Source organism: Poecilia mexicana, unplaced genomic scaffold, assembly GCF_051168715.1.
Source record: "Poecilia mexicana isolate PSO_F unplaced genomic scaffold, ASM5116871v1 scaffold_13, whole genome shotgun sequence".
NCBI classification, from domain to species: domain Eukaryota; kingdom Metazoa; phylum Chordata; class Actinopteri; order Cyprinodontiformes; family Poeciliidae; genus Poecilia; species Poecilia mexicana.
This window is the reverse complement of record NW_028263382.1, coordinates 21,841,837-21,852,715: the sequence shown is the minus strand read 5'-3', so window position 1 is coordinate 21,852,715 and position 10,879 is coordinate 21,841,837. Positions and strand designations below refer to the sequence as shown.

Genomic DNA, 10,879 nt, shown 5'->3' with positions numbered 1-10,879 from the left:
TAGGCTCAAATATCATTTCAACCTGTAAAGTCAGCATTCATTTTTTTCATGTGAATGACGTACTAACTAGTTCTCTAGTTATCTTTACTACAAATCCCAGAATGCATGTGTTGGTTGCCTTGGAATCAGATTGTTGTGTGTAAAGATTGCTGCTGCAAAGAAGAGCCCCACCGAAAAATTTGAACATCTATTGTACGGTAATTTTACATCATTGGTTAGTTTGGAATTTATATCACTGATTAACTAATTGTCAAAAATATAAAGACACCTACGCTAAATAATTTCACAAAAATTATCTAGACTTATGTCTCTTAATTCTGCAGGTTGTTGAAAGTGTTCATGGATAAGACTATGTGTGGAGCTCCGGTGGATTTATCTTTCAGAAGTCTCAGCAGATTGACAGGTTTTGATCTTCATCATGGTTTCTCTAAATGTTCTACTTTCTGATAATGAGCTTGATTACTGAGTTTCATTTCTGATTATCTTAATTGAAAATACAAAATGAACAGCAATGTAGGGCCTCAATGCCATTTGACTGAGTTATATTTTTAAAAATGAAAGGACAATGAAGCATATGTGTGTTCTTTAATGAAAATAATTTAAATGTTTATTTTTTTAAAATTCAGACCCTTTTTATTCTCCAATCAATCTCTTCAGTTCCTTAGACTTGTAAGACATACAATGTTTTTTTTATTTGTCATCATGTTTCTGGAACATAACACAATTGGAGTGGTATCCTCAGTGATAGATAGATGAATAAATGAGTCTCAATCAGTCCTTAGACTGCAGTTAATGGGTCTGAGAGTGTCTGCAAAGGGGCAGAAGAGGATGGAAGGTGAGCGAGGTTATGATGAGTTACATCAGTTGCATTACATAGATGTAGTAAGTAATGTAGTCAATAATAAAAAATTAACATGTCTGCTTTTGATTTCTATAGTTTTTGGTTGCAAAATAATATTTGCATGACAAAAGTAGTGTGAGAATGTAAAAATAAAAAAAAGATAATTAGCCAGTATGTCAAATTCTCTGCCTTTCTTGTATTTTCTGTTTTAGATGCTTGGACAGAGACTCCTCGCAGCAGTCTCCGACCTTTAAAAAAAAATCCAGAAAGCAAATATCTTAGCCGCGCCCTCCGTCTCAGTAACAACAGCATCATTGACCTCTGTGACCTCCATCAGACAGTGAGCCACTTCCTGGCTGAACCCTCAAGTCTCGCCTGGCTGGACCTCTCTTTCAACAAACTCTCAAATATAGACAAGGTGAGTTTCATTTGACCATTTCCAGTGCAGCTACAATGCCTTGCAAAAATATTCATAGGCCTTTTTATCTTTTTTACATCTGCAAATTTAATTAGTTCTCTGGAATTATTGTGACTTTATATGAGAAACCAACACAAAGTGATGCATTATAATTGTGAACGAGAATTCAATTAATACTAGGTTTTCAAAACTCTTTTTAAAAAAATCAGATACATTTTGATGGCATACATGTGAATTTATCCCTTGCTACTCCGATAAACTTAAATGAAATCCTATGCATTCAATTGTTTTAAGAATGAAGATAAAGAAACACAGCAAAAGACCAGGAACAAAGTTGTAGGTTAAACCGACTTTGGTCATAAAATATTATCCCAACCTTTCATCATTTCACTGAGCATTTCATAAGTCATTCCAAATCTGGCCCTTTATGGAAGAGGGAGGCAAGAGAAGCAGTTGTTGAAAGAGAACCCTAAGAAGTCATATTTTCTGTCCACAGCTATGTAGAGGACATAGACAAACACAGGAGGTGCTTAGATAAGAGAAGCTAAACCTTAATGCTGTCATCTATGGAAAATTAGCACTGTACACCCAACCCCCACAGTGAAACATAGTTGTGTCAGTATCATCTGTCTTGAGCAGGGAAAGGGAAGCTGATGAGCGTTAATGTGAGGAAGAACAAAGTCCATGGAGATTGCAAAGACTTGCTACTGGGGAAGAGGCTCGTCTTCCAGCAGGTGACAATCATAAACAGGCGGCTAAAGCTGCAATGAAGTGACTTATCAATGCACAGTTGCATATTCATGTACCGCATTTTGAATGGCTCTGTTAAAGTCCGAGCCGAATCGCAATTAACAATCTGATGCAATACTTGAAAATGTCTGTTCATATTCTCTCCAGCACCTGATGAGGCTGAAGGATTTTTAAAAAAGAAAAAGAAAAGAAACGTTCAAAAATGTAACTCTCATCCTAATGCTGATAACAACATATGGACTCAAAAAGACCTGGAGCTCGAATTGCTGTACAAAAATGTTCTTCAAAGTGTTGATTCGGGGAGGCTGAATGCAAATATACACCAGATGATTTTTTTTGTGTGTGTGTGTAAAAGTTCAGAAATTAATGTATCATGCTCCTTCCACTTTATAGTTACGAGCTATTTTATGTTGGCATGTCATAAAATTCCACTCACTGCTTTGTGATAAAGTTTGCGCACAAATATGTTGCAGGTTTTGTGCGAGTTGCATGGACTCCGTGTGTTATATCTTCATGGGAACAATATTTCTACTCTGTCAGAGGTGGACAGGTTGGCTGTGCTCCCCCATCTTCACTCCGTCACTCTACATGGAAACCCTATAGAGACAAACAAGACTTACAGGTAGAGACATTGCTCTAACATACACATCTTACCGAGTTGAGACAATGTTACAGGGAGGTCTTTTACTTGTAACATTTTTTTATATGACTTCAGAAATGCAGTCATCTACTGTTGTCATTTGTTGCTACGTACACAATACATACAGTACAGAGAGTAGGTATGTGCTTTTGGTTGACAAATAGAGAGAGAGCAGCAGAGAGGGATTACTCTAGACCTGAATGCTGTGCAGGCACGTATGTGGACAACATTGCAACAGGTGCTTGAACACGGATCAAATTCCTGTCCTGGTCTGCACAGCAACAGCACTTAAACACACACACTCACACAATACACAGTTGAGAAACTATCATGTCTTTTTTTATGTCTGCTGGTTAAAACAGTGATCACTTCTTAAACAGTTGTTTTGTTTTTTTTTTGTTTTTTTTACATTTGATTTTCAACACAAAATCCAACACTTGTGAGATTAGCTTTAATGCTTTCAGAGCTGGTACAGCTAGAAACTCTTAAGAAGTAAAAATCGGTGCAATATTTAGTGTGTAGTTTTCTGTGTGCAGGAATCGTGTGATTTCTGCATTGCCACAGTTAAAGACGATGGACTTCAGTGCCGTGACACAGCAGGAGCGAGTCCTGGCAAAGCTGTGGCATCAAAGCAACTCCCGCTGCAGAAGCAGCAGGAAGAGCCTTCACTGAATGCTAGTGTGTGGGAATCACAACTCGATTCAAAAGCTTCACCTCAAGAAAACAGATTTTTAAATATGCACATTTGCCACCAGTATTTGAACTGAAATTAGTATTGTTATAATAATTGTTTGCAATTTAATGTCACAAGTTGAGGTTTCTGTGCTGGAAATAGAAAAATAAATAACTGAAATTTAGGGGTTTTTTTTGCTGTTTGAGAACATCAGTGAAACCTACTTGTTTCACATTTAGCCCGTATTAACTAGCAATTTTTCAAATCTAATCATGGCATGGAATATAAGTTTAGAAAATTATGAAGTTTAAGTTCAAGCAACAAAGACTCAAGGTGATCAATCAAACATCTCTGAACTTACAGGTGCATCTCACCTGTAAGTTGAATAATATTGAACAGTTATGTTATGTCAACAATTCAAATGTAAACCTGAAATATTTAATGGATTTATTACATACACAGTGTTATATTTTTAAGTGTTTATTTCTAAAAAAAAAAAAAAAAATGATTATGGATTACAAGTAATGAAACCCCAACATTCAGTTCCCCACATAATTAAGAGATCATGCAAGACCAATAAAGATATATTACATAAAAATATTATCTCTGACAAAATCATTGGAAAGGCTGCCTGCTTGACAGCAGAGAGTTATTGAGCCTCTCCACAGTGAGGTTGAAACACAAAGAGCTAAGAGTCACCGCAAGTCATTTACAGTCCATGTTCTGGTACAGAACAATCCGGAACGTGGACTATGACTTTTGTATTCCTGGTTTTAAACCCCTGCTGCACCAGAGACATCAGAAATATATTGCATGGACTAAGAAGGAAAAGAAGTAAATTTTTGTTTAGTGGACCAGTTTGCTTGACGGACAAGCAAATTCTCCTGATATAAACTCACAAACAATCCATGAGGAATTATCGAAGAGACAGAACTTGGGGTTTTTATTAGCCTTAGGCCATAATCATCAAATTCTAAATCCTAGAAATATATCAATATATGTATACAATGTCATAATTACTTTTTGAATGACAGAAATAAAGTAACATTTCAATGTTATGCTACTATATGAACCTGTAGAAATGTTTGATTCTTGCTGTAAATTATCCGTTAAAACTCTGTAACATCACTAAATAAACTACTTCTCAGAACATGTCACTACAATAAGACACAATTGTTTTCTTGAAACTTTTTAATGAACTGATTAAACCAAAAAAAAAAAAAAATCTTTTTAACTTTTTGGTACTAGCCTAGGATAGTACAAACATACAGTCTTCCATGTATTATACATTTAAGTAACAGAAAAAAAAAATGCCAAGAATTCATTGCATAACAAAAGCTCTAATCAGTTGTGTGGTATAAATAGTCTTGCAGGCTCCCTTTAGCGACTTGAGATCATCTCATGTTGCGCCCTCCCTTAAAGAGCACATGTACAGTTAGAAACAAAAACATAAATAATCGGCAAAAAGTCTGAGGTTATTTAATCTCCTCGGGTATATAGATCAACACTCTTCCATGCTGCAACAAGTTAGTTTCTGATTAATATGAAAACCTCAATCCGGGGGAAAACAAAAAACAGGCTTTAAGTAAAAGGCTAACAATCGCAGACCTGAAAAGCATTTTTGTTTCATAAAAAACTGTCATCCCACAGGACCTTCAGACGATCCACCAGCTACAGATGTAGTCGATCGGAAAATTCTGTACAAAGGTAACGATCTTAGGGCGAGTCTTTGCATCCTCCACAGGCCACTTGCGTCACCCTTGATTTTCTAACCCTGTCATTTAAAATGTTAAGTTCGTGCCCAATTCATCAGGAGGACAGGATTCTTGAACATCTTCTGTAAACTAGTGCGTTAAGCTCAAACATTTCAGGAGGTCCAACCAGCCCACGCCTCCGCTTGTGTTTAATCCTTATCCTCCGGAAATGAACTGGTTAATCATGATATGGTCAGGTGAAAGACAGATTAAACCATCAGGAGCTGAAATAAAAACTGAAACTAAAGTTGTTGTTTGTTTTTTTTTCTTGATTCAGAATGACACCAGATGAGCTGCATGTATTCAGCACTCCTGCTGTTCAATGCAGGGTGAAACAACAGCTTAACTTCTCAGGGGAGAAAGATGCTAATTACTCTTTTCAAGCTGGATTTGACTTTTTTTTTTTTTTTTTTTTTTTTTACTTTTTAGAGAAAACTAACTGAAAAACACTTTAGTTTTAAACTTATATGATGTACAAACATGAAGCCATGTCCCAAGTTCTTTGCAAGTAAAAAACTACGACTGTCATTCACATCCACTGCACTGTAAAAATTCAAAATGTCTCACACAATGTGACTTATTGATCAGAGTGTGAACCATGAGCCAAACATTCTGCAGCTGTCTCATCTGATAACATGATGTGACTACAGTGTGCCCATCTGAAAATAAAGTCTAAAGACACGGAAAAGACCCTGAAACCCTAAAATATTATGAATATTGATTTATTTTACATCTTTTGGACAAAGCCTAACGCATGTGTTACACACAGAGGAGGCCTCGCTGATAGTGGATCATCATACACATCGGTCAAGAACTCGAAACCCACCTACATGGCCCATCTGCCAATAACGCTCGAGAATTTTACTAAAAGACAGTTGTTGTTTTCTGGTGGGAGGTGATTCACTTCCTGTCTTCACAAAAGTTCGTGGCAGAGCTACGAAGCAGGACGACCAAAATGCTTTAATTAAATAATGAAAAGGTGGGCTGGAGTACGATGAAGCAGGAGTGGCACAGAGCGAGTGGGGCGGGAGGAACAATATGCATTTGACAGTCAAGGAATGGCAAACTGGACGACCAGTTCCTCTTTAGCATCCACTTTGATTTGAGAGATTGCACTGTAAGCGTAAGCTGCTATCTTGGATACCTGCAAAGAAACATGAAAAGGGAGAATGTATACTGGGTGCAAAATAGAAAAAAATGACGCAAGAAAAAAAAAAAAAAAAAAGGAAAACTAGTGTGTATTTTATTTTGTTTAAAAACCTCTGTTAGCTCTTTTAAAACAACACAGCTTACCTGCTGAACATCTGAGTATGGCACCAGGTCACTTGCAAGCACTTGGTGGGGCTGGCTAGTTAGGGAGGGAAGAGTGAGGGCTTTCTTCTGAGGCAAGCTGGTGCTCAACATGGCCAGTTTTGTACTGAAAGAGGGGGAAAAAAGTTTGTAATTCCTACTGGGTTTAAAAATAAAGACACATTTAGTCTGGAACACATCATCCCTTCTCTATGAAAGGAAGTCTGTGTTTTAAGAACCTACAGTTTTATCTATACCTGTACGTTAAACCATCCAATCACAACAAGATGACACTGCATAAGACTTTCATTCTCAGGGTTCAAGAAGATCTTCTTGAACCATCAGGAGGAGAAAATGCAAGAACATTTTCTCAGGGTTCAACTTTTGCGTGTCAAAATTATTTTTTTTTTTCTCTGAATCAAATTTCTCAGTTCTTTTTTTTTGGCCTCATTTAATCAAATTATGGCAGATATTTCTACAGTGGTCTGGCTTCAAAGTATTAAATTTGCTAAAAGCAGAGACAGACAGATGGAAGAATGGGATAATGCACAAATGGACAGAGAAATTGATCCACAGATGGATAACGTATAGACAAAACGGATTTATCTTGTAAATAATGGAATAAACATTAAATGGTCTGAGCTTATATAGCTTCTTTTCCAGTCATACTGACTCAGAGCGCTTTACACTACAGCCACATTCATCCATGCATACTCAAAAATGGACACACAATTATACACCAAACAAAGGTGTAAAAAAAAAAAAAAAGTAAAACAAAAAAAAAATACTGAAATCCTGATATCTCTATTATTTTTGTGAATCCCTCCATAGCAGTGTTGTAATTCTTTTTTTAGATGTTTTGCTCTTACAAGTAGGGCTGGACAATGATGTTTGAAAACTCAAAAGAAAAACTGGTGGGACTGTTGAGGTTGAGACAATCAATAAACTAGAAAATATGATTAAATGCCTTTACTTTGTGCAGCTTAGTGATTTAAAAAATTACACTTCTTTATGTAGCTGGTAGCCTGAAGAAGACTCTTTAAAAAAAATAGGGTATGTTTCGTTTAGAGCAGTATTTCTTTGTGTGCCTGTGATTTCTCTGGCATGCAGACAGACATACAGTTACCTAAAAGAGAGAAAAAAAAAAATATATATATATATATATATATAAACTTTCAACATACCTGTACTGCCTAGCTTTGTCCATGATTTCATGTTGCTCCATTACAACAGAGTCAGCTGCTGAGACGTCAATTATGTTCCTAAAAGAAAAAGGAAAATTATCTTTTTTTTTTCCCCCCCAACACAAATAAATTGGGTTTCACTGTCAGGAAGTACAAATCACAGTCAGACTTTTCTGGCATTGAACAAAGACGTTACTTACTGCGCAGTCTTTGTCAAGATGGATGTAAGGAGGGCTTGTCCATCTGTCGGTGGAGAGGGGACACCGGGGGTGGGCCACTCTGTCCCATTTGGAGGTTTGCTCACAGGGTTCGGATGGGGGATGAGAGGGTCAGTCTCCTCAGGCTTCTAGAGCAAAGTAAGAAGGGAAGCAAAACAACATTTTCTCTTCTGCTATTTATGTAAAAAAGTGGCTTTTTCACTGGATGCAAAATTAAAGCTGAAGGAAAGTTTAATGCATCAGTCTCTTTAGTTTAACTAGCACCCATACACCAAGCAGCACATGTTGTTACAATCAAGGTTAGGGCTGAAAAATAAATCAATTCTGAAGCAAAAATCTAAGAACCTGCTATGCCTTCATCATGTTTTTATATTTAAAGTACTAAAGAGGTGTTTTATTTTCATGTTAGATTGTATCGTTTGCTAAAGCTTGACTAAAAAAATCCAGTCATAAATCAATCACTGTGCCCTTATTATTCTAATATTTTCACTATGTCACTCAGTTAAATGGCAACATCGATAATGTTTTGGGGAAAGTTGCAGTGTATCTTTACGTCTTGTTTTATGAACTTAGACCCTTCAAGAGAAAACTTCCAGCTCACAGAGGGTTCGTTTCCTTAAACTAAAAACAGCAGAGAATGTTAACAGTCATGTGACACAGCTTACATTCAGATAGTTTCCGTCATATCAAAGATGTTCCTGCTGGTAAACATTTATTGATTATTAAGCCAATATCTAGAAAAGAAATCAGTACTTTTTACATTACGGATACCTATCTGCTCATGAACATCCGTGTTATGCAAGCCATTAATATATAGAGATTTACTTGCACACAGATATCCAAAAATGTTTACATTTAGTGTTTTATATTGTACCGTTTTAAGTTATATAAACTTTTATGAGCAACTTAGCCTCTGCTGGGCCTGTCCCGCAAGCTTAGCAAGCTAATGCTACTTTCCGGCTTCCCATTATAAACAATCTCAAAGCGACTTCTTCATATCAACACATTGCTCATATTACTCATTAAACATCAATGAAAAAAGTGAAAAAGCGTCGAGTCTTAGTTCTTTCTTAATAAGCAAGAAATCAGTTATCATTTCGGCTAGCAGCTAGCTACCTCTCTGGAGTTGCCGTCCTCGCCACTGTAACAGCAACCCATGGCTGCGTCCGAGGGGTCAAACTACACAACCCCGGCTTCCCTGCTCTCCTTCACAAACGAGCCGTGTGGTTCTTCCGCAACGAACATAAAGCTGCTCGCCTGCCTGCTTTTAATTTACTCCCGGACAAAGGTAAAAAGCTACTGATCACAGCAGCTTTCTCAGACAGGCTATCACATGACAGCAGCTGTGGTGCAACAACAACACAACAACTACTTCCGGTATTTGAGAAGCAGTGACGACCTTAGTCACGTGAAAGTAGAAAATTCAAACAAAGGTGTGGACAGAAGCCATACAGCAGCTACTGTACGGGTTTACCTGTTGCTATGACAAAAAAAAAATCTATCTATCTATCTATCTATCTATCTATCTATCTATCTATCTATCTATCTATCTATCTATCTATCTATCTATCTATCTATCTATCTATCTATCTATCTATCTATCTATCTATCTATCTATCTATCTATCTATCTATCTTCCTTTCTTTCTTTCTGGACTTCATTGGTTGTTCAAGTAGCCAAGGCCGTCAGGGAGCAATGAAAATGCCTGGATCTTCCCCTGGGGCTTTAACATGCATAAAGGGAGATCTAGAAGTATAACAATTAATCAGCGCAGCCACAATGGATACAAATCACTATGGTGAAATGTTGTCCCGAGTCCCCATTACAAAATTGTTTCAATTTATTGAGGCTTATTAAACATAAAACTGCAAGTGCTATTTTAACATTGAAACTTTTTTTTTTTGTTTTATTTGGGGATTTCAACTATCAATAACAGCATTCGACCCAGTTTGAATGGTTCCTTAATGCAAAATGCACCAAGCAACAAAGTGCAAGAGTACTGTAGAACAGGACAAGACATGTCGGTAAACGTGACAGCTTCTGTCTGAGAGATGAAAGGGCCTCTTAAAACCCTTGGGGTGAGTAGATGAGGCCCCACATTACCTTGGGCCGGCCCAAAGCCGCTGCAATGCGCATCTCTGGATCTACCTGGAATCTCCCGAGAGACAGCAGGCCCTGCTGAATCTCCCCCGGTAGCCCCTATACCAGTCCGCCAATGCTTTAGGGACATTTTGATTAATTTAACTGTGGCATGTTTGGCTTTATGCAGCAGTTCTAATTATTGCTACAGTATTTTTCGCTGACGTTTATTCTGTGGACTCTACATGCTCTGGGCCGAATCTTCTTTTAACACTTGAGATTCTGCAATAACTTCAATTTACAGCCGCTCACCTCCAGGCCAGATCCTGTCAGCAGAGGCTTTAACTCGCCTGGTAGTGACGTTGAGGAGAAGCAGAGTGAACAATCACCAGGTGGTACTGGGGCTTTGAGCAGCGTCGCGACTCGCGGTGACAGTCGCAGTACTGTGTCTTATATTAGGATATCTGATATAAAGACAAACATTTTTATATCTGTCGGTGGGACCGACTCGGACTGCCTGTAGCGAACCGGGCATTTATCAGCCTGATTAAGTTAAAGTCAGAAGTTTTCTCTGCAGCTGAATTGTTTCTGTGTTTAGGGGCGAAGGCAGGTTTTTTCCCACTATTGTGAGGACAATTACAAAAATAAATAGAGTAGAAAATAGAACAGCTTTTCTAACTTCATCAGACCTAAGTTTTTATTCACAAACCAGTGTATAAAAAATATTCTTGCCCATAATTTGATAGTTAGAGGGCACAGATCCGCACCCCTCGTCCTGACCATGGACCCAGTGTCTGAACAACATGAAGGCTCTGACAGTCTGAGGGAAGCCAGACTAGTTTATTTTTGTTAAATTATTATATTTAGTTAAATATTATTGCTGAGGGCGCAAGCAGGCCTCCTGATATAGAAATAAAAAAAAAATTGGAAAAAAATTTTTTTGGAAAAAAAAAATTAAAAAGGGCAATAGGGGCATCAAGGATAAAAGGGGCAAGGGCTCAAGCCCCCTTCACCTCCCCACCCCCTTTGAGT

General features: G+C 37.6%; 2 protein-coding genes across 4 annotated transcripts; one reads left to right on the top strand and one right to left on the bottom strand.

Moving 5' to 3' along the window:
* The first annotated feature begins 330 nt into the window (after positions 1 to 330).
* Positions 331 to 3,509, top strand: lrrc51 (leucine rich repeat containing 51). Of its 2 annotated transcripts, none has more exons than XM_015003661.2 (4): positions 331 to 403; positions 1,054 to 1,259; positions 2,483 to 2,631; positions 3,186 to 3,509. In XM_015003661.2, exons 1-4 carry the CDS (start codon positions 340 to 342, stop codon positions 3,319 to 3,321), a joined length of 555 nt encoding a protein of 184 aa, XP_014859147.2. In that variant the 5' UTR covers positions 331 to 339; the 3' UTR covers positions 3,322 to 3,509. The 2 variants fall into 2 exon arrangements, with proteins under 2 accessions (XP_014859147.2, XP_014859146.2); XM_015003660.2 differs by having other exon boundaries at positions 340 to 433.
* Positions 3,510 to 3,786: 277 nt separating this feature from the next.
* On the bottom strand, positions 3,787 to 9,140 carry lamtor1 (late endosomal/lysosomal adaptor, MAPK and MTOR activator 1). 2 transcript variants are annotated; one of them, XM_015003664.2, is made up of 5 exons: positions 8,885 to 9,140; positions 7,751 to 7,893; positions 7,551 to 7,628; positions 6,370 to 6,493; positions 3,787 to 6,220 (listed from the first exon to the last, which is right to left on the bottom strand). In XM_015003664.2, the coding sequence occupies exons 1-5, from the start codon at positions 8,924 to 8,926 to the stop codon at positions 6,128 to 6,130; spliced, it is 480 nt and encodes a 159-aa protein (XP_014859150.1). In that variant the 5' UTR covers positions 8,927 to 9,140; the 3' UTR covers positions 3,787 to 6,127. The 2 variants fall into 2 exon arrangements, with proteins under 2 accessions (XP_014859150.1, XP_014859149.1); XM_015003663.2 differs by having other exon boundaries at positions 7,751 to 7,896; positions 8,885 to 9,137.
* Positions 9,141 to 10,879: the final 1,739 nt, after the last annotated feature.

What these genes read in the sequence shown, in the direction of transcription:
- lamtor1 (XM_015003663.2), bottom strand. Translation starts at nt 8,926, where the DNA reads ATGGGTTGCTGTTACAGTGGCGAGGACGGCAACTCCAGAGAG. An exon ending in GACAAAGCTAGGCAGTACAG is followed by an intron (nt 6,494 to 7,550) that starts GTATGTTGAAAG and finishes CCCCTCTTTCAG; the next exon opens with TACAAAACTGGCCATGTTGA. An exon ending in CATACTCAGATGTTCAGCAG is followed by an intron (nt 6,221 to 6,369) that starts GTAAGCTGTGTT and finishes GTTTCTTTGCAG; the next exon opens with GTATCCAAGATAGCAGCTTA.
- lrrc51 (XM_015003660.2), top strand. Translation starts at nt 340, where the DNA reads ATGGATAAGACTATGTGTGGAGCTCCGGTGGATTTATCTTTCAGAAGT. An exon ending in TCATCATGGTTTCTCTAAAT is followed by an intron (nt 434 to 1,053) that starts GTTCTACTTTCT and finishes TTTCTGTTTTAG; the next exon opens with ATGCTTGGACAGAGACTCCT. An exon ending in GAGACAAACAAGACTTACAG is followed by an intron (nt 2,632 to 3,185) that starts GTAGAGACATTG and finishes TTCTGTGTGCAG; the next exon opens with GAATCGTGTGATTTCTGCAT.